Source organism: Manihot esculenta, chromosome 6 (genome assembly GCF_001659605.2).
Source record: "Manihot esculenta cultivar AM560-2 chromosome 6, M.esculenta_v8, whole genome shotgun sequence".
Lineage (NCBI taxonomy): Eukaryota > Viridiplantae > Streptophyta > Magnoliopsida > Malpighiales > Euphorbiaceae > Manihot > Manihot esculenta.
In genome coordinates this window covers 20,543,170-20,567,493 of record NC_035166.2, presented here as the reverse complement: position 1 = coordinate 20,567,493, position 24,324 = coordinate 20,543,170, and the positions used below count along the sequence as shown (strand labels likewise).

The 24,324-nt window shown below is 31.1% G+C and overlaps 1 protein-coding gene across 1 annotated transcript; it reads right to left on the bottom strand.

The window, feature by feature from the left end:
- Positions 1 to 527: 527 nt before the first annotated feature.
- Positions 528 to 1,323, bottom strand: LOC110616630. The gene has a single exon (XM_021759060.2). The coding sequence runs from the start codon at positions 1,217 to 1,219 to the stop codon at positions 686 to 688; it is 534 nt and encodes a 177-aa protein (XP_021614752.1). The 5' UTR covers positions 1,220 to 1,323; the 3' UTR covers positions 528 to 685.
- Between the last annotated feature and the right edge of the window lie 23,001 nt (positions 1,324 to 24,324).

Here is a 24,324-nt window from a genome sequence, read left to right as displayed (position 1 = left end):
TTTAAATTTAAATATAATTATAAAAAAATTATAATTTTAAATAATTTTGCTAATTTTTCAAAATTTTACATTAAATTAAAATTTTAAATTAAATTACCGCAGAGCGAATATATAAATAGCCCCTTTAGGAATAGTAAGAAATGAGCCTAACTTTAGGCTTAGTATTGTTTTATTGTTTACAACTAAGTTTAAATGTTCTAAGAGTTGTCGTCCTTCATTTTTGTTTCTGGATTTCTCACGGACCCTTAATCCCTTATATTACATTAGACCCAACCCCTTTCCTTACAAATCTCACATTACCTTTAACCCAAAAAAAAAAAAAAAATAAAACAACTAGAAATATATTCATTAAGTAATTTTAAACTGAAATAATTAAAAAAAATGAATTAAATTTAACAAATTACATTCACCAGTACTTCACTCTTCTACCTTTATACATGTCAATAAAAATTAAGTATATAATTCGGATTTATCCTTTTGACACGGTGCAAGAACATATTCGTAAAAAAAATGCAAGCATCAAAAAATGAATGAATTGACGGCATCTTTCATTTCAATCCTACCCTACATATACATCTTTTTAGCTCCCATTTTCAAAAAATAAAATAAAAAAAATTTACAATAAGCGGGATGGACGGTAACTGTATCGTCTCATATTGTTGTGAACAGAAATCCTTTTCTTCCTTTACTCGGCCGGCATGGTTCCTAGCCGCCAAGAATAATCGGACGAATCGAAACACACGTTGGAATGGTCAAACAACCCGTCATCAAACGCCGCGTATTCGGTGTTATATTCAACGATTCCCAACTCGAACGAGTCATAACTCGGGATCTGATCCTCAAATCCCCAGAATCCATCATTTCCAGCTGAGTCAACTCGCGCCAACTCCGTTACTCCATTTCTATCCTCCTCCAAAGAAGAAGTTACAGAAGGAGGTAATCCAAGCTCATCATCAGAAGCTTCTAAAAGGTATCCAAGATCCGGCTGGGACGACTCGCAGGAATCCGACGTGAGATCGACAACGACTGGCGAAGAAGAGGAGGAGGCAGATAACTCCTCTTCAAAACTCTTCATAACAGAGTCTAGATCTTGAGCCGTCGCCTCAGGATCCGACTCATCAAGAATATCCAACAAATCGTCTCTTATTTTCTTCACTTCAGGCAAATCAAACTCGGCCTCGTCCTCCCTGACACGCTTCTTGTTGCTGTGCTCTTCCATAGCAATATAACAGAGAAAGCAGAGTAGGGTTAGGGTTTTGCTTATCTTGCAGCAGTTGGAGAATAATATGTTATGCGGTTGTGGTGTGGGGTGGCAGGATATGAGAAGCTTATATACAAGAAACACTAGAGAGAGAAAATATAGAGCGAGAAAGAAAGAAGAAGAGAGAGTAATGATGGGACGTGCAGGCGCGTGAATCGAAGAAATACGTGGGCCATCAAGGGACGTCTCGCCTTTATTGATTTGTTTTCATTCTTTTTTAGCTACGGGATGTTTCTATTTCCTTTACTACTATTTTATTAATCGGTTTGAAATATGTTTTGAAGTCCGCTCTGTACGGGACCCACAACTAGCCTAGTCAATCACGGCCTTCGGCTTTTGTGTCTCCTCAAGTATATTTGGGCAATCCCCCTTTTTTGGCTCGGCTCGGCTCGGCTCCGTGAGAACTCCTAGGGATGGTTGATTGATTGGCAAATGGTGTTGGGATGTTGTATCCTTGTTTGGTAGCATCGATGCCTGGTTTGGAACCTTTTGGATTTCGATTCCAAATCTATTTAATAATTTTCAAATTAATCTCGATTTTTTATAAAAAAAATGTTATTCAGTAATATTTAATTATAAATGTTTCTATTTAGTTTGTAATGTAATTAAAATTATATTAACAATAATTTAAAATTATCAGAAAATTAATTGTTTGAAATTCTTGATTGTTCCTTTCTTGAAAGATAAATTCTCCTATTAAAAATGCAATGGATTTTACTACTATACCAGATAATTATTCATATCCCTGTCTGGTAAGATAATAAATTAGGGAAAGTATGAAGGGTACAATGGTAAAATAAAAAATGTGAATATTAAATTTGGATTATGTTCTGGATTTGACTAGATGGTGATATGGACATTTTTTTTTAAAAAAAAGGCTAGGGGTATAGAGGAAAGTAGCGTGCAAAGGCTAGGATGCAATGCACACTTGTTTGTTTGGAAACTTTATATTTATTTTCACACTAAAATGGCATTGGTGATTCCTACCAAAGAAAAAAAAGAAAGAAAAGAAAGAAATGGTATTAATGATGAAGATGGTGATAGGCAATATAATCACATTTGTCCAAAGCACACAACATATTTAAAAACTGTCTAATAAACCTTGTCATATATAAGTGGATGTGATCTTTACGCATTATTCTTCTTTAACATACCTTCTTTTTTCATCTAGGGTATCTATCTTCCTTTGGACTTTTGATTATTTCATTTTGCATATTATTTTCTTCATTATTATTATTTATTGAATAGTTATCCATAAAAAATATTACGATAGGCGATTATTTATTAATTTTAAAAAAATAATTCAAATGATTTATTATAAAATAATGTATAATTTTATTTTATTTAAAAATAAAAATTTAATTCTCAACAAGAGGCGGTGAATTTTTATAAGAGAGAAAATTGAATTGAAAATTTTCTTTTAATGATTTAGAGGAGAAAAAGGGATTTGAACCCGATAATAGGAGAGTCCCTTTTATATTTTTGCCATCTTCTAGAGAGGTAGATTGGTCAAAATTGAAATTATATTCATATAAATTAGATAATTTTAGATTAACTGAAAAAACGATGAGTTATTTAAAAAGACGTAACTATATATATGTTGGGCCCAGACCTAGCAATTAGGTCAATTTTAATTTAAAATCGTTGGTTATAATTCATTAGATAATTGAACCGACACATACGTTTAATATAAATCTGACCATTGGATCAATCTGTTTGAAATTGTTGGTTCCGGCATATTGAATGGCTGAAGTGGCCCATTTGTTTGATTTCAGTTACATTTCAAATTGTCAAATTTAATTGGCTATTTTTTAAAATTTTGTCATTAGTGTGAAGCTTTAAGCTTAACCAGGAAGATAGCATATAGGTATTCAAAAAATCACCCACTCAAATAGGTAACTACTCCAATATGAACTCATTTAATACATTTAATATTCAAATACGTTTTAAATCTGTTCAAACGTTACCTTAGATTAGATAATAAACCCCCTCCCCCATAAACCCATATTGTTGTTATTTAAAAAAAAAATCCAATTTATTTGACTTTATAAATTTTAATTTAATAGTTTACATAAAATATTAATGTATATTTTAAATTTTTTATAATTATAAATATTATTAAAAATATATAAAACATATTTGATTAATTATTTATATAAATGAATCCAAATAATGAAATTCAATCTTAATCTAAATACTATTTTTAAAATTAAATCTGTCTAAATTCTAATTAAATAATTTTAAAAATTTATTATATTAACAAGATTTGAAGGCGGTGAATATATGAATGAAACAAACCATTCTTTCAAATTGATTCAACGCCAAATCGATCAAATTATAATTCATTTGTTACAGTTTGTGTACAATATAATGGTTACAGTTTTATGTATAATAAAAATAGTCTTCAATAAAATAATATAACTTAGAAATGGTTCCAGTTTCTAAGTCGGACCAAAATCACCAATCAAATCTCTTTTTTGAATTAAAACCAATTGGTTTAAATCAATAATTCCATTTGATTTTAAATTTTATAAAATAAATCATGTTATAAAATTGTACTGTTTAAAATTATAATTTGATAAGTTAGTTATTAAATAATTAAATTGAAATTTTTTATTTGATAAAATATTATTTTATTTAAATATAATATTATTTTTTTTATAATATATACTTTATATAATTCAATTAATTTATTATTTGTTCAACAATTATATTTAATATTTATGTATATATTTTTTAATCTGATTTAAATTGCTTTACTTCTAAATTTTTTAATTAAAATCGAATTAATAATTTAGAATTTGGACTTATTAAAACTAAAACCGTAAAAATCGTTAAGTGTAACCACTTCAAAATGAAAAACTGAATTTTAAAAAATTCAAAACCATTTTTGAACCATCAAAATCAAACCATTTTTTATTTGATCCGCAAATCAAAGTGAACCACCGGACCGGCCGTTGTCCAGGCATTTGGATACAAATTGGCGGAAGCAGGAACAGGCGAGCAGCCATGGACCATGGCATACACAGCACGTGAATAAAACGTGACAGTGTAAAAGCTATAGAAATAGGACAGGAGCCCACTTGCCCTTCTCAACCACCATGATTGCGTTGTGCGATTGGATCATAAAATATCTGCCCCGTTGTGGTGGTCGACAGCCGGATCTTCTCTCCCATCCGCCGTACCTTACCACATTGTCGGAAACCCTATCCCCTTTTCACCACTCATCTTCAATCATCACGACCCCACCACCATTGCCTGCTCATCATCATCAGCATCATCCATCACTGTCCTCGCCTCTCCCCCGCCCAATAAATTAATATAAATTGTGAAAAATATTTAAATTCCACCATAAATCAGGATAATTTTTAAATATAAATGAGTGATTTTTCTATTAAATATATACTAGATTAGATCTATTGAATAATTATTTTTTAAAATAAATTATATTTTAATTATTAAATATTAATATAATTAATAAATTTATTTTTATATTTTTAAAATAAAATATTTAAATTTTTTATAATTATTTATTTGAATTAAAAGTTTATCATTAAAAATATAAAAATATTTTTATTATTTTTTAAATAAATAAATTATATTTAATTTTTTATTTTAATATAATTAATAAATTAATTTTTTATATATTTAAAATTTAATTTTTTATATAAATAACCGATTTCAGAAGCAAACGACTAAACCGCTTATTAAATAAGAATAAAATTTGCAAATTTCAATTCAAAGGATAAGTCCAAGTCTAACGTTGGCGTGGCACCGGTGTGAGGCTGAGGGTGTCATATATGGCAGCTGCCGTGTCAGCTGGTTTTGGCACCTCGAAAATCAACTCTGTCAAGTTGCCGTTGCTTGCACGTTTCCAAGTACCACTGCCATTTTTTAAATTGTCTTTTTCTAAATATTATTAATAGATTCAGTCCATTCACATATATGGAGAGCATATCTAGAAAATGGAACATTAATAGGCTTCTTTTTTAAACAGTGGGGCCGCCTGCAGTTGTGGTGGATGATAAAAGGAATCACGTGATACAGGGGGCAGGTGGTTAATTAGTTCTCGACGTGGTTTTCGACAATTCTAGTGATGTGCGTAGAGTCGTAGATCGTACGATTTTAATTGGGAACTTTCAACTCTTCACGTATGGACGCACACACACCAGAAAATTCTGAATTTTGTCAGGATTTTTGTACATCCAAATTTTGAAAAAATAAACCATAAATTTTTACGGAAATTTAATATTTAATTTTAAATATTACTTTTAATTTTATTTTATTCTTCATTAATAAAATAATTATTTTATTTAATTTCGTCTATTTTTATACTTAAAATATAATATATATTAAATTATTTATTTATTTATTCTTTTTCGTTTATTTTTCTTTATTTTTTCCAGTTTTTTATTATTTTTTTAAAAAATATTTCATTAATAAAATGAAAATATACAAATATTTTAATAAATTTTTAAAAATATAAAAATTAATTTATTAATAACCATAATACTATAAACTAAATAATTTTAAAAAATAAAATAAAATAAATTTTATCTTATATTTTTTATTTATTTTTAACACAAAAAAGAGTAGAAAATTATTTAATTAATAAAAAAATATTTTAATAAATTTTTAAAAATATAAAAATTAATTAATAAATTTCTCATACTTTGATGTAGGAAATCAACTGTCTGCTTGTGAACTTTGGGAAGTAAAATAAAGTAAAATAAAATTATAAAAAAATATTTTTCTCCCTCTATTTGATATTAAAAAAACACAATAAAAGGAAATTAATTTTTTAATACTTATGAATATCTATCTTGTCATTTATTTATAATTAAAATAAGTAATTAAATAATTATAATTTTATTTATTTTTTATTTACTTTTGATTTAAATTCGAGAAAAAATAAATAATAATTTTAAAATGATTTTCAGATTATTTCAAATAAATAATTTTCATTTATTATTTCCTTTCTCTATTTTAGCTTTCTTCAGTATAAACATAGAAAAAAAAAATATTTTTATTTCTTTCTCAATGTTTCTTCACCTCTTATTTTTTTCATCTAAATCAAGTCTAAAAAAATTAGATTCAATAAATCTCTAAAAGTGATATATTTTTAATAATTAAATTAAATAAAATTGCAGTAAAAAGTAGGGATCAACAGTATCCAGTTCAAATCAAAAAAATTGATCGAATCGAATTGATTTAAAATTTTAGTTCGATTTTTTTATATATTTCAGTTCGGTTCGGTTTTTAATTTTAGAAATTTTAATTATTTTGGTTCGGTTTAGTTTTGATTAGAAAAAATTAAAAAAATCGAACCGAACTGATTAGTGACAATAATATATTTTTTCAATAATATAGAGAAATTAAATCATATTAAAATTAAAATATTTTAATTAAATTTTAAAATATTAAAAATAAAATGTAAAAAATAAAAAAATTATTAAAAATTGAAATCGATTAAACTAAACCGAATCAAATTGAATCAGACCGATTCGATTCGATTTGATTTTTGACCATAATTGATTCGGTTTGATTTTTATAAATACTAAAATTTCGATTTTTAATTTATTTAATTCAATTTGATTTTAAACCGAACCGATCGAATGCTCATCTGAGTAGAAAGTAGAATTTTATATATTTTTAAAATAAGAAAAAATATATTTTAATTCTTATAATTTTATATATTTTAATCAATATATCTATATTAAATGTTTAATTGTATTTCCATGATAAAAATAATTTATTGGCTCTTTAAAATACTAAATAGCCAGCTGTCAAACATACGCATCAATTTATAAACGTAATTTCTTACATATTTTTATATTCATAAAAGTCAATTTAGATGTACTCTTAAGTATAAAAATTAATTTTAAATTTTAATTAAGACTAAAAAATAATTTTAAATTTTTAAAAATGTAATTTTTATATTTTCAAAATATATAAATTAGTCTTTAGAAAAAATTAAATTTTTAACTTTTAATTTTTTTACTTAGAGAATATTAATTTTTATATTTTAAAAACTAATTGATAAAACCTAAGTTCACTAATATTTAAAAATTAAAATAATAAATTTTCAATTTTTTATTAAAATAATTTTTTATAAAAAAATTATTTACCACTCAAAAAAATATTTTGACCATTAAAAATCACATATTTAATTTAAGAAAAATAGTGTAAAGAGAGAATATATTTTAAAAATAAATAAAGTCAATTACTTTAATTATATTGTCCTTTTTGAATAATTATTCATCCATTCAATTAATTAAAAAATTTTAAAAAATTAGGAATATATATAATTTGAAGACTAATTTAAAATAATTCTCAAAGGTTTTATACTCAATGCCGACTTCATTGAAATATATATGCAAGTTGTTTGGCAATAAACTTTCTAAATTATTGCGGTTCAAATAGATATTTAATTATCTTTTATATAGAAATAAACTGCCAGGAAAACCTTGCTGGAAGTTATTGAATGGCTACAGAAAAAGGTCGAGGGAAGTAAATTAAAATTTAATTAAAAAATATAATGTAAAGTTGGAAAACAACTTTTTTTCCATTAACTATTTTAAAAATTCATAAAAAAGAACTAATTATAAAATTTAAATGTATAATGATTATAATAATATATTATTCTATATTTTTTTATTAAAATGAATAGTTTTTTTTAAATAAAAAATATTATTAATTTAAAACAATGAATGAGACTGTACAAGGAGGATGGATATGAATTTAAATTTTTTGACCTAACTCAGAATAAATCGATACTGTTAGAACACAAACGACATCATTCACAGATCTGAGAATAAAAACACATCTTGTTCTCTTATAATTGGATAGAAGCAATGTAATACCCGACGAGACCTCGGTATCGGAATTCCTACTTTCCGACGGATTTTGGGATTCAGGGACGTCGGAGCCTTCCTAAGGGGTAAATCAGAGGCTTGTCAAAATGGTTTTTACATGATTTAATGGTTTTGATTAAGAAAATTGAGTTTTGAAAAGGAAAAGACCAAGGAGGCAATTGCCAGGTTCGGCAGCCGAAGCCGCCGAAAGTGAAGTTCGGCTGCCGAACGTTGCATGGTTTTGCTTCCCCCAAATCCCCACTTTAGCCGCCGAAGGAGAGTCGATTGGCCACCTATAAAAGCCCCGTTGACCGGAAATGGAGTGTGTTTTCACTCTCTTTTCGTGCAAGGGTAGGTTTTTGTCCTCCTTTGGTTGTTTTCCTCTTGTTCTTCCAAATCATGCAAGTATTAATGAGTTTTGAACTTGGTTTTTGAAGTTTTGAGCAAAAGAAGACAAAGTTGAAAGACTTGGAGCTTTTGGATCGTTATCCTCTCCATCTCTAAGTTAGGATCGTCAATCCTCTCGATCTTCAAGAGGTAAGCATGGATCCTCACTTTCCCTTATGTTTTGAGCATGTTTTAAAGGGTGTAAGAGAGTTTTATGGCATGTTTTGAGTGGATCTAGAAGTTAGAGTATATGTTGGTCATATGCTATATGTGATGCTATGATGTTGTTTGAGGAGTTTGAACTAGTTGTTAAGCTCCTATATGCATGGTTAAGGGTTTATGCAGGATTATGAGAGGTTGGTTGCATGTTGAGAGTGTTTGGTATGGTTTTGGAGGTTGATTATGCATGTGTGATCTGAGTTCTGCCTTCTTGGAGAACTCAGGTTCGGCCGCCGAACCCCTTATGGATGCTGTTTTGGCCGCCTAAACTCGCCCCTGAAGGTTTCGACTTTCGGCTCTGGAGGGAGTTTCGGCCGCCGAACATGCCGCCGAAGGTGGGTGACTTTCGGCTCTGGAAGGTCTTTCAGCCCCCGAACCTTGCCCCCTAAAGTTTAGACTTTTGAATTTGGAGGGACTTTCGGCCGCCGAAGGTGCCGCCGAAAGACCCCTGTCCAGCTTTTCTTTGCTTGTTTTTCCATGCATGTTTGAGATATTTTAGGGGGTTTGCTGCTCCTATGACCAGATTAACGAAGAAGAATCAGACTTTTGTGTGGTCTGACCAATGTGAAGAAAGTTTTGAAGAGCTCAAGAAGAGGTTGACTTCGGCACCGGTGTTAGCTCTGCCTATCAGCAATGCAGACTTCACAGTGTTTTGTGATGCATCCCGAGTGGAACTGGGTTGTGTGTTGATGCAGAATGAGAGGGTAATTGCTTATGCTTCTAGGCAGTTGAAGAAGCATGAGTTGAATTATCCTACACATGACCTAGAGATGGCAGCTGTGATCTTTACACTTAAGATGTGGAGGCATTACCTTTATGGGGTTAAATGTGAGATTTTCACAGATCATAAAAGCTTGCAGTACATCTTGAGTCAGAGAGAGTTGAATTTGAGGCACAGGAGGTGGGTAGAACTGCTTAGTGACTATGATTGTACTATTCAGTACCATCCAGATAAGGCAAATGTTGTAGCAGATGCCCTAAGCCGGAAATCATTTGGCAGTTTGTCCCACATTGCAGTAGAGAGAAGACCGGTGGTGAGAGAATTCTATAAACTCGTTGATGAGGGGTTGCAGTTAGAATTGTCTGGTACAGGTGCCTTAATCGCTCAGATGAGAGTGACGCATGTGTTTCTTGAGCAGGTGGCTTAGAAACAGCATGAGGACCCAGAGTTGGTAAAGATTGCCAGAGTTGTGCAGTCAGGCAGCAATGAAGAGTTCAGATTTGACAACAAAGGGATCCTCCGCTATGGAACCAGGTTATGTGTACCAGATGATGTGAACCTAAAAGGAGACATTATGAGGAAAGCTCATAGTGCCAGGTACAGTGTTCATCCGGGAGCCACCAAGATGTACCAGGATTTAAAACGAGTTTATTGGTGGCCAGCCATGAAGAGAGAGGTGGCACAGTTCGTGTCAGCTTGTGAAGTTTGTTAAAGGGTGAAGCTGGAACATCAGAAGCCGGCTGGAATGCTTAACCCACTGCCGATTCTAGAGTGGAAATGAGAGAATATAGCTATGGATTTTGTAGTGGGGTTATCGGCAGTGTCTAACAGACTAGACTCCATATGGGTGATTGTGGACAGACTGACCAAATCTACTCATTTCATTCCTGTCAGGAGTGGCTACTCAGTAGACAAGTTGGCCCAGGTATTTGTTGATGAGGTGGTCAGGTTGCATGGGGCTCCTGTTTCAATTGTGTCTGATAGAGGACCCCAGTTCACCTCCAGATTTTGGCAGAGTCTGCAAAATGCGATGGGCACAAGGTTGGACTTTAGCACTGTTTTCCATCCACAGACTGACAGACAGTCAGAAAGGACCATCCAGACTATTGAAGATATGCTCAGAATGTGTGTGTTAGATTTTGGCGGTACTTGGAGGCAACATCTACCTTTGGTGGAGTTTGCCTACAATAATAGCTATCATGCTAGCATAGGGATAGCTCCATATGAAGCTCTGTATGGGAGGAAGTGCAGGTCGCCTGTTTGCTGGGAAGAAGTTGGAGAGAGGTCCTTAGCTGGGCCTGAGTTAATTGAAATCACCAGCAGGGTAGTGCCTATGATCAGAAAAAGAATCAAAACTGTTGTGAGTTGGTAGAAAAGCTATGCAGATGTTCGCAGGAAGCAACTAGAGTTTCAGAAAGGAGAGCTGGTATTGCTTAAAGTGTCTCCAATGAAAAGGGTGGTTCGTTTTGGGAAGAAAGGTAAATTAGCTCTACGGCACATCGGACCCTTTGAGATCTTGTAGAAGATTGGGAATGTATCGTATAAGTTAGATTTACCTGTTTCTATGGAAAGAATTCATCCGGTTTTCCACGTTTCTATGCTAAGAAAGTTCGTCTCAGATCCGGGTAAGGTTCTTAGTGAGCCTGATGTAGAGATCCTTGGTGATCTCACCTATGTTGAGCAGCCAGTGCGGATTCTAGACACGCAGATCCGGAAGCTGAGAAACAAGGAGATCTCGATGGTGAAAGTCCTTTGGAACCACCATAATCTTGAAGAGTGTACCTGGGAGACACGGGAGTCTATGCTCCAGCAATACCCCTACCTCTTTCGAGGTTAGAGTTTATGTTTTCTGTTGTGTTTTTATGCTATGTTCATGTTATGGTTTAGTATGCATGTGTTAGAGAGGAACATTCGGGGACGAATGTTCTTAAGGGTAGGAGAATGTAATACCCGGCGAGACCCCGGCATCGGAATTCCTACTTTCCGGTAGATTTTGGGATTCAGGGATGTCGGATGTAATACCCGGCTAGAATCCGGCACCGGAATTCCTGTTGTCTGATGGAATCCGGAGTGTTGGGTTGTCTTGTGCTTGCCTTTATAGTTGTGTTGTAAATCTTTGTTTTATGTACATGATCTGTATGTGTATATGTTTTACAGAGTGTGTAAAAAATCAGGCTTAACAGGTATGAGATAACCCATCTAGAGCCAGCTCTAGTCAGGGGTACAGACAGAGATAGTGCATGCACAAGTTAAGCCTTGGTTTAGAAAAGAGTTTTATTTTCACAGAAAATGTATGATCATGTAATGAGATTTACAGGTACACAGAGAGTATAGCAGGCTTGCTACGGGTTCTGGCGGCCTTAAGCCGACCTGAATCCTAGCGCCGGTGATGGTCCATTTTGGGGTCGTTACATCGGAGCCTTCCTAAGGGGTAAATCAGAGGCTTGTCAAAATGGTTTTTACATGATTTAATGGTTTTGATTAAGAAAATTGAGTTTTGAAAAGGAAAAGACCAAGGAGGCAATTGCCAGATTCGGCCGCCGAAAGTGAAGTTCGGCCGCCGAACGTTGCATGGTTTTGCTGCCCCCGAATCCCCACTTTGGCTGCCGAAGGTGGTGGAGGTTTGCATGCAGCTTTGGCCGCCGAAGGAGAGTCGGTTGGCCACCTATAAAAGCCTCGTTGACCGAAAATGGAGTGTGTTTTCACTCTCTTTTTGTGCAAGGGTAGGTTTTTGTCCTCCTTTGGTTGTTTTCCTCTTGTTCTTCCAAATCATGCAAGTATTAATGAGTTTTGAACTTGGTTTTTGAAGTTTTGAGCAAAAGAAGGCAAAGTTGAAAGACTTGGAGCTTTTGGATCGTTATCCTCTCCATCTCTAAGTTAGGATCGTCAATCCTCTCGATCTTCAAGAGGTAAGCATGGATCCTCACTTTCCCTTATGTTTTGAGCATGTTTTAAAGGGTGTAAGAGAGTTTTATGGCATGTTTTGAGTGGATCTAGAAGTTAGAGTATATGTTGTTCATATGTTATATGTGATGCTATGATGTTGTTTGAGGAGTTTGAACTAGTTGTTAAGCTCCTATATGCATGGTTAAGGGTTTATGCAAGGTTATGAGAGGTTGGTTGCATGTTGAGAGTGTTTGGTATGGTTTTGGAGGCTGATTATGCATGTGTGATCTGAGTTCTGCCTTCTTGGAGAACTCAGGTTCGGCCGCCGAAGCAAGATTCTGCCGCCGAACCCCTTATGGATGCTGTTTTGGCCGCCTAAACTCGCCCCCGAAGGTTTAGACTTTCGGCTCTGGAGGGAGTTTCGGCCGCCGAACATGCCGCCGAAGGTGGGTGACTTTCGACTCTGGAAGGTCTTTCTGCCCCCGAACCTTGCCCCCTAAAGTTTAGACTTTCAGATCTGGAGGGACTTTCGGCCGCCGAAGGTGCCGCCGAAAGTGCATGAGTTTCGGATTTGGAGAAGGGTTCGGCCGCCGAAGGTGCCGCCGAAACACCCCTGTCCAGCTTTCCTTTGCTTGTTTTTCCATGCATGTTTGAGATGTTTTAGGGGGTTTTTGGGGGAATGTTTATAGTTATGTTAGAGTATGTCGGAACCTCATTTGAGTCCACCTGTGTAGGTTCGGACCCGAGGAACCAAGGAGGCCCTCAGTGTTAGCTGGTTCAGAGGTATTCCAGTGTCTACTAGAAGTGAGTGGAATTAAACTATGTTTTAACTTCAATGCAAAGTGTCAGCATGACTCATACATCATAAATGCCATGTATATATAGGATGTATTGCATTCGAACTCAAGAATATGTTGTATTGCATTATATGTTATGGATGTAGATGAATGTTGGATGATCCTTTAGTCCTTGAGGAAAGTTCAGAGGCCCATGCTACGCCCTGGCATGATCTATGAGAAAGTCCAGGAGCCCATGCTACGCCCTGGCACCATGTAAGAAAAAGACCAGAGGCCCATTCTATGCCACTGGTACGCGTTATGTTATTGTTATGAGAAAGACCAGGAGCCCATGCTACGCCCTGGCATTAGTGCAATGTGTCAGGACTATTGGTGACAAGTTCATCCTTGATATGATTTGTTTGTGATGTGATGCATTTCATGAAGGCATGTTTTAATGATTTTATTAGTGCTCTACTCACTGGGCTCTAGTAGCTCACCCCTCTCCTTAACCCCCAGGTTTGCAGGGCCAGAGTTAGCATGGGATAGCTTCAGGAGAAAAGTTTATGTAATAGTGGTAGTGGACATGTATTGAAAATAATATAAAGTCATGTAATGTATATTGGTGATAGAGGTGTGCTTGGCCTTAAAGCTGGGTATTTTCCTTTGTACATGATATGTATATTATTATATTTTATAATGATATATGTTGAGGACCAAGCTTAATGTATGAAATGATGACCCAACTAGAGCATTTGATGAGGGTTCTAGTATGGGGTTTTATGTTTACAGAGTTTATGTGCATGCACAGGTTAAGCTTGGTAGATGGAAAGTTTCAAATTTTTATGGAAATTGTTGATCATGTATGGGATTTACCAGGTTTACAGAGTTCATAGCAGGCTTGCTATGGGTCCCGGTGGCCTTAAGCCGATCTGGATCCTAGCGCCGGTAGCGGTCCGATCTCCGGGTCGTTACAAGCAATTTACAATTTTGAATTAAAATACTAAAAAATGATAAATTATCTAACAAAGTATTGTTAATGGACACAATAAGAACTTGAGCATCCGATTCGAAAAGAACTCGATCCATCCACTCTCTTTAATTTAGCTCAACGCCTCTCAGAAAGTCACTGTCTCAGCACACTTAACCTCCATCCGGCTGCAAAAATAGACTGTTTTAGCCGCCATAAATCTACTATTAGCATCTCAGACTATACAGCCGAAGCCTAGCAAATTTCGTTGCGAGCTTAAAGAAATGTTAATATTAACCTTAATCCAACCTTGCGGTGGAGGAGACCAAACGGTCAAAGTCGAAACAGTATTTGTGCAATTAGTAGAATCAGAACAGGCCCCCCTTTATTGCTGCAAAAAAATTCAGTGTCAGGAAGAACACACTATTCACAGTCTGACCCTCAACTTTCCAAACAACATTATTTTTATTATGCTACAAGCTCAACATATCATTAGAGAATAAAGGAAGCATCCTCTGCAGAAGCACTAAGGAAGGCTAAAGAGAACCGCTCCCCAAAAAAGGCAGCGGATGATGCAGGCCAATCCAAAGGCGAACTCAACTAGCAACTGCGGGCAAAATGACACTGAACCATAATATGCAAGGCAGTCTCAGGAGCTTCACGACACAACGGACACATCGAATCAACCGGAACTCTCCTGAGCTGAAGCAAAGAGAGGCAGTCAGATGATTGGCCAAATTCACTTCTAACTTCACATAATTAAAATAGTTCCATCTTTCAACAGCTATTTAATAATATTATGTCTCAGACGAATATGTTTATTCTTACGATTGAAAGTTTTATTATTTATAATGGTTATTGCCGCTTGGCAATTACAGCGCATTGATACAAATAGTGTTGATTTTATTCCTAACGGAATATTTGCTAAGAAGTTTATTAGTCACTTAGTTTCAATTTCAGCTAATTCCAGAGCAATAAACTCTAACTCCATAGTGGATTTATTTAATTGATTTGAAATATAATTGTACCACCTCCTATAATGAATATATAATCATTAATAAATTTTATCTTATCTGAAATTAAAATCCAGTTAATATCATTGCATTATTATAATACGGAGGAAAATTCATCATATTTAAATTAAAAGTTATAATAAAATTATTAAAACTGATATCACTAGTAAATGTGGATGATTTATATGATAGTTTAAAATAAATTGAGTTTATATAAATTTAAAATATAAATATATAAAATGTTATATAAATTTCTATTAATATTTTCCACTATAACTATATATAGATTTAATATAAATAAGTTTTGCCGATATTCCAAAATTATGCTATGATTAGGCGGTTTTGCATAATTTCCCTGCAACAAAAGGTAACCGAAAAACCAGGGGCGATGTGAAGATGGAATAGGTATAATTGGAGCACACGTTAAACACACGGAGTATTAGTTTGACAGGTAATAAACAATACAAGTTCATGTCTAATCAAATAAATAAATAAATAAAAGTTTCAATTATTCCCATTCCTTTATTTTTGGAGAATAGACTTTATGGTTTCTTTATTTTAATATAGCTGATTTCGGAGTGTAAGTTTTTTTTTTTTTTTTTAATTATTATTAACCAGGAATCACATCTAACATAAAAAAGTAAAGAAATTGGTTGTTGGAATAGCGGGTCATAGACATGAATATCACCTTATTCTGTTGTCCTTTGAATGCTCGTTATTCAAAGAATTCAATCCTTATTTGTCTTCCTAACTCTTCTCCAATTCTACCATCACTTGACTTTAAGCTTCCCTGCTAGTCTTTTAAGATATCTAATTATGGCTTTTTAATACCATCTTTTCTTTCTTCCAACTTGGAATTGCACCACAACTTGTGTCAAATATTCGATCAACCAGTCCAATAAATTCTTTGGAAAAACAAAAGCAGACCAATTAAATTTACTCAATATTTTAAATCTTAATATTTTTTCAAAAATAAAATAATTAATTATCTAGTGAAGTTGGAGAATTTTGAAAGTGGATCAAATTAACTAGATGAATTAAAATAAAACCTAAAATTAATGAAGAATTTGTTCCAAATTGATTTTATTTTTCTTTTAATTTTTCTATTTAAGGCCTAAATCAAGAGAGATTAAACAAAGGCAAAGAAAGAAAAAGAGGGGCTGGGGGACATGGAGAGAAAAGCAGTGGATGCATCATATCTAATTTCTTTAATTAAAATAGCTGAGATTTTTTTTTTAATGTGAAAAATAAAGTCAAAATTTCTTTAATTAAATATTTTATTTTTAAAAATAGGGGATATAAAGGTTAGTTTTAATACAATTTAAAAATAAAAATAATTTATCCATAAAAATAAAATTAGGATACTCTAATATATATAAAATCACCACATAAATACGTAATATAGCATTCAATTCAAAAATATGAAGGAAAGTCATTTGAAAAAATAAAGTCAAAATTTCTTTAATTAAAAATATGAGAATTTTGATTGTGAGGACCACGAAACAAAAAAAAAAAAAAATCAATTATTTCCACTTCTAGATTGTTTTACTTCAAAATGAATGAATTTAGTTTGTTTTTCAACTTTGAAGGTTGCAACCATTCAAAAACAATCCATTATTACCCAGAAAAAAAATTGTCAAATTTCTGAGGGTTGCCATTAATAATAAATGAGGATAATAATAAAATTTTTAATAAATTTTTTGGACAATTCATTAACGGTGGATAATTGATTTATTACTATTTGACTAGTTAAAAATTATATCATATTTGATTTATACGTCGTATTAAATCAAATATTACCCGTACATTTAAGATATCATACGAACTCTAGAAATTAAGATTTTGAATTAAAATGACGAGAGTTTTATGGATCCAAAATTATGAATTCTTTATAGGTCATGTTTCATACCGGTCCGATCAAAATTAATAATTCTAATCCATAATTAAGAAATAAATACGTATTTTAATCTTTAAAAAACTCATATAAAATATGTTATCATTAATGAAAAGAATTTATCCGATAATTATTTTGCAGCATTTAAATCTCTAAAGGGACACTCTATGAAAAGAAAATGAGACTTAATCTGATTAATCAACATCAAGCTGTGATGTCGAGAGTCAACTCAATTGACATCTGATGATTTTTAAAGTTAAGTCTGCTAGTTTTACAGAAAAAGTTTAAAACGTTAGTAGTCGAGTCGGATCATGTATGGGATGTTTGAAGTTCAGTTTCGGCTTGCTACGGATCCCGGCGGCCTTAAGCCGATCTGGATCCTAACGCCGAGCAGTTTGGGCCGTTACAGAGAGGTATCGGTTTCCGGACTATTACAACAGCCGTGGCAAGCAATGATTATATTTTTTATGAGTTTTATATTTTTATAGTGAATTTGCTTCAACGTTTCCATCCACTCCTTCCAACTCTCTCCCTTTCTTTAGACGTATGAGGAGCCAAAGGGTGAGGACAAGACCTCTCTAATCACACTGCTTCCATCCTTTTCTTCCACCTAATATGATTGAAAACTTCTATTCCCACTGCTTTAAATATTAATTAATCACCTCTCAACAATAGACACTATTAAGTTTTCTATGGACATTTCTAGAAATAAATTATAAAAAGTTTTTGCAAATCTTTTCAATATTCTTAAATGTGAATTATATTACATGGGTATGAGAGTTTAAACGAGGATGAGAGCTATCCTCATCGTGCAACACGGCCATGAAATTACAGTAATGGGTAAAATTGAGGAAAAAACAAACTCATACAATAGAATATGAATTATTATATTGATAATATTTATTTTCTAATTTCACATAGACGTGTAAAAATGAATTGAGAATTGCGAGTCAACATCAAAGGAGCTAAGGCAAATAAATGTAGAACCTAAAAGAAGGCATACGGCGGCCTAACCCGATGAATTGAGTGACATGTGATTGTACAAATAATGAAGGGATAGACCAAAGGCGATGAAAAAGATAAACACGGCATTAACATCAAAACATCTACGTCCCCACTGCACCCAACTATCACATGCACAGGCAATTTCACACAGCTTACACTTTGTCTGGTTAGCTATGGCCAATGGATCCATCTGCTACTACTATTTTCATTATTGTTAGTGGAAGTTTCATAAATCTTCTGGCTTTCTTTCTTTCTTTTTTTTTTTTTTTTTGTCGGTGGGATTTTAGCCTGGCCTTTTAATTTATCCAGTATCTCTCGGTATTTTGTCAAAATTTATTGGCTCTTTTATTTATTTATTTATTTTGTTGAATTTAGTGCTCAGAAACATCCATGTAATCTTTGTTTGGTTGCTAGGAAAGATACTAGGAAATTTTGGTAACATTTAACCATGGATGCTCTCTCTCTCTCTCACTGTATATATGTTTACTATTTAAATCTAGGATATGCTTATTAGAAAGTTTAATAACTCAACCCACAAATTTATTTGAAAAGCATGTCCTATCAATATTTCCTCTACAAAATTTTATTGGAAGGAGTCATAAACTTTTCTAAAATCTATTTTTATGGCACAACATGAAATTCCAAAACCACGACGATAATTTTTCATTAGCTCATAGGCTAAGAGAACATTATTAATTAGTTTTCTTTATGATATAAAGATAGACTAAGCTAAATTATTGGGTTAAGAGGACATTATTAACTATTTTTCTTTATGATATAAAAATAGACTAAGCTAAATTGATAATTCTACCAAGAATTATCTTCAACCTGTTTACAATAATTTTTGTAATTAGCTTGTAAATAACAGTACAGTATGCAATAAGTCTGAAATTTATCAAGTCAGCAGAATTATATATCTTGTAAATAACAGTTAAAGTAAAAATATTGAATTGCTTTAGAAATTTATCGATCTCTAAAATTTTTTCCGTTTCTATAATTTATTATTTGTTTAGTAAAAAAAAAAAAAAATATATATATATATATATATATATATATATATATATAAAGAATGAACTCATTTTCATATCAAACTCGTAATTCCCATGTTGCCTATAATGTTTATAGGCATTAGTTGGTGCCTTGGTGGGGTCATGAACAGTTGCAGATTCATGATTGTGATTGATATCTTTGGTTTTCTTTTCTTTTGTATGAACGCTGGAACAGCTGCCAGTGGACCAAATTGGCATCTATTTTCCCACTACGGCCCAGGAAAACCTTTCCTTTTGAAATTCCACAAAATATTTTATTATTATTATTATTTGTTGATTTTATTAAGTTTTATAATCAGGATTCCCTGCCCACCACACTTAGGGGAAAAAACAACAACAAATTACTAACCTTCCCATTCTACTTTTCTTTTTCTTTATGTTGCTAAGAAAAAAAAATTCGAATCTATGAATTTAAGATGTCTATAATTTAATTAAATTTAAAATAATTTAGCATCATTAGCAGCCGATAATTTAAAAAACACAATTTAGATTTAGTTTGAATTGATCAAATTTGTTTTTATAATTATTATTAAATTATATTTATACAAATATGAAAATTAAATCATTAAATAAATATTTTATTGTCTTAATTTATAATCCAAAAATTAATTTAAAATTTTCTACATGTTAATATGATAAATAATATAAATTAATTTTAGTGACGCGTTATGAAAATGTTTTATTTTAGAAGAGTTATAATTCTAATTTTATGTCAGGATTTACAGGTCAAGAAATAGTTTAAAGTAGAAAATTTTTATCTTTAAAGTAAAGGAAATGTGCAAAAAATTTCTCAAATTGGATAGAGATTGGCCATCAAGTACAAAGAAATTGACTGCAAAATCTATCCGCAGAAGGAAAATAGCATTAGTGAATGTAAAATTCTCCAATATTTTAAAATATGAACAAACCCAAACTCAAATATTTTAAAATTAAAAAAAACATAATATAAAAAGTAAGAAAACACCACATCCAAATCAATATCTAGTTAAAAAAAAATTTATAATTTAGTCTTTCGATATTACTATTATTAACAAATCAGTCCCTATATTTTTAAAAAATCTATTAAAACATTCTTATATTTTATCTCTATTAACAAAATAGTCATTCCGTCTATTTCTGCCATAAAAAATATAGTAAAAGACTAAATTACCCATTCTTTTTCTCCTCATTCTTCTTCTTAATCGGTTATTTCTCTTCTTCTTTTTCTTATTCTTCTTCTTTGATTATGTTTCGATTTTTCTTTTAAAGAGAAAGAGAGGGGTCAATTTTTCTTCTTTTTCATCATCATCATCTTCTTCTCCTTCTTATTCTTTTTCTTCTTCTTCTTTTTTCTTCTGTTTCTTCTTCTTTTTCTCCTTCATCATCATCATCTTCTTCTTCCTTTTTTTTCTTCTTTTTTGAGAAGGAGGAGAAGAGATTATTTCGTTGACGGAAAGAAATCATAAAAATATTTTAATAGATATGAGAAAAGATAGGAATTATTTTATTGACGGAAATAAACGATAATGACGTTTTAATAGATATGAGAAAAGATAAGAACGTTTTAATAGATTTCTAAAAATATAGGGACTAACTTGTTAATAGTAGCAATATCTAAAAACTAAATAAGAGATTTTATTCGAGAGTAAAATTGAATTTTAAAAATTTTTTCTTTCATCATTTATCTATTTTTAACGGAAAATATGACGAAATGATTATTTTGTTGACAGATAGAAAAAATAAAGACATTTTAATAAATTTCTGAAAATATAAGGACTGACTTGTTAATAATTACAATATCTAGAGACTCGATTGTAAATCTCTGAAAAAAAATTAAAAATTTAAAACAATTAAAAAAGAGAAATTATATTTTAATCACTAACGAGATCTGATATTGGAGTTAAAAAAAAATCACCCCAAATCAAATGATAGTAGTAAAAGTCATTGGAGTTACACTCTTCAGCGGCTTCTATGCACCGTTTGAGACTTAACTCCATAAATTTCTTGTCTATTTCCATTAATCTGAATTCAATGGCCTTCCACCTTTACAAATAAAGTAACCAAAATACAACAATCAAAGGTAATAGCCTACAAATAGATATCCTGGTTTGAATCATTCACTTGCTAAAAAAATTAATAAAACTATTTACAACTCACGACTGAATTAGAAAAGGAAGTAAAAAAGGGATAAAATTACAATAGGCAATAGACTTTGAGAGGAAAAATATTCTCTAACTTGTAAAAGAGAGAGTCAGAAGTTGAATATTTAAAGGCATTGGCTAATTGGGATATGCATGTTTTTATTAATTTTACCGCTGCTAATATAGTTCGTAATTCCCTTACCGTAACAGATAAACACTAAATTTTCATGTAATTTCATGTATAATTACAACAATAGCGGCAGTTGGAACTGATCATTCAATGCATTTCTATTTCTGTTTAATTTTCATCTCAATTTTAATTTTTTTTTATATAAAAAACTGATTCTCGCCGAGCACACTGCTAAGTTCCAATTAATGCAGAGATAAGGAGGATCATTTCAGGGATTGGCACTTAGAGTGCGGTGCGTGAAGGGAACACCTTTGCTTATTATTCTGCTTCATAATTGGACTAACTGGGGGTTTGGGATCTCAAGATTTGATCATTATTATTATAATTGTAGCCTCTTTATATTATTATTTAAAAAATAACACCATTAATTGCTTCCAGTAAACGTATTTTGGATAGTTAAATTAATAATAATATCTAAATTTATTTTATTAAAAAACTTGCATTTAAAAATATTTTTTCATAAAAATATCTTATTAGAAAATAACTTATCTTGTATTATTTGATTGTAATTTAAAATAAAACTTTAATAAATTTAAATATGTTAGTGTTAAACTTTAATAAATTTAAATATATTAGTGCTAATAAACTTTAATAACTTTAGCTAGTGGCTATTGGTGAAAGGTTGAGAGAAGCCGGGTCTCTTAAGTCTTGGGTCAAGAACCTGCCTAACTCAATTTGGGCTCTGGATCTAAGTTTTGAGTTGGGTTTCTTATGTCTCGTAAATTTGCTCTTAGACTTTGGGCAAAAAGAAAGGGTGTTGGCTTCGCATAGAGAACTTGCAGAGACATTCACTTCCTCTTAAGAATAAAATTAAATCTCTATATATTCGAATTATCAAAATATATCATCATTCCAAAGGTTCCGAAACCGTCCTCCAAACTGTCCCATGATGGTTTGATTCAGGTGGCCACACCTATGAATCCGTTGCGCATTTGTGAAATGGTGATGACTGGAACTGAGCCCTTGGCTAGATCGTTCAGCTGCAAACTTTGGCTTTTTCAGCTCTATACACAAGCAGAATTGCTGGTCGTCTAGACTTGGTACGGCAGAAAGGGCATCTTATTTTAGAAGAGTTATAATTCTAATTTTATGTCAGGATTTACAGGTCAAGAAATAGTTTAAAGTAGAAAATTTTTATCTTTAAAGTAAAGGAAATGTGCAAAAAATTTCTCAAATTGGATAGAGATTGGCCATCAAGTACAATTTTATTTTTATTTAATCATGATAAAGCACACTGGTTTGCTGGATGTCAAAGACCGGAAGCAACGGATCCAAAAGCAAGTATTCAAATATATCCTCTGTTAGATAAGTTCTCAAAATATATTTAAAAATTTTCTAATGATTCGATTTGATTCAATTTAATTTATTTCCGTATATCCACGAAATCAATGATACTCTCTTATTTTAGAAGTGTGGACTAAGGAGGAGAGACAATATTTTAAAGAAAGGGGTCACGAAGGCATATCATAAGAAGACACAATCAAGCTTTGGACATTGACCTTTGCCTCCTACTTCTTCTTAAACCTACATTTTCTTTATTATTCACCAGTAATACCACATGAGTTTCATTTGGGACCACCCACTTGTTTTTTCTCCTTAGATTACGTATAAACAAACTTTTGAATCTTTATATTTTTTTAATAAATAAATAAATAAATTTGTTATATTTTAATTATGCTGTACGTTCATCTATTTTTTTATAAAAAATTTGACATTAATAAATACTCCAAAACTTAGTTATAAAATCCTTCAAAGCAATATAAGTACATTAACTTAATTTATTATTAGTGTAAATATAAGCTAAGTCTTTTTTTTTTTTACTACTGTTTTGGTTTTTTTCTACCCAAACTAGCAGTGAAAGTTGTTGTTAATAAATATATACTTTGTAAATATAAAATTTATATTTAAAAGTAAATATATTTTATAATTATTGTATATAATAATAAATATTTTATATATAAATATTTTTTTACAAATAAACTCTTATCATAATAAAATAACGCATATAAATATTATATAAAAAGTATTTTATTAAATATTTATATTCAATATTATTATAAAGTATTTGTATATTATTCTTATTTAGAAAATCTTATTTAATATAATAATATTAAATAAAATAAAAATTGAATAGATATTATTGAAATAACAATTTCCATTTGAAGAACCATTTTAATAATCAAACAAAACATTAATGATTAAATTATATTATAATTTAATATTAATTTTTAAAATTTCATTTAATCATTTCAATATAATAATGAGAAATTAAAAATATTTAATTTCTATAATTTAATGTTAATTTTAATTTTAACTTAATTATTTTAATTGTAATAAATTAAAAATATTAAATTTAAATATTTAATATTTAAATATTTAATAATAAATATAAATTAACCTAAATATCTGGATCTAGAGGACATATCCACGTAGTTAATAATTTTTTTTTAAAGAAAAATTTATTAAGACTTTTTTATACGGGATGAGATATTCTTGCGTGCTTCCTTTTTAGAGATAAATCATATCAAACGCGATAGACACTGCTGGGACCGGAAAGAAAATCGTGACCTTTCTGGATCCCAGTAGCCCAAGGGACATCAATCTTACACATGGCATGCCAGAGATAGCCCTATTCCAGTGCCACCTCATGCTTCTCACATGCATCTTCCCCTTCGCTATCCTTTTGTTTCTGTTTTTTTTTTAAGAAATTCAGTATTCAACCCACGTATTACAAAGGAATTCATTATTTTTTTCCAATTATATTAAAATATTTTAAAAACTCTAGTAAAAATTTATCTATAATTCTGATAAAAATTTATCTGTAATTTTATTATTTAATTTTTATATTTTAAAATTTTATTAATTAATTTTTTATTAATTAAAATTTTAGTATGAAAAATATTTTATTTTATTTTATAATATTTAATTTTTCCAATTATCATATTAGTTATATTTAAAGTCTAAATAAATAATTGATTA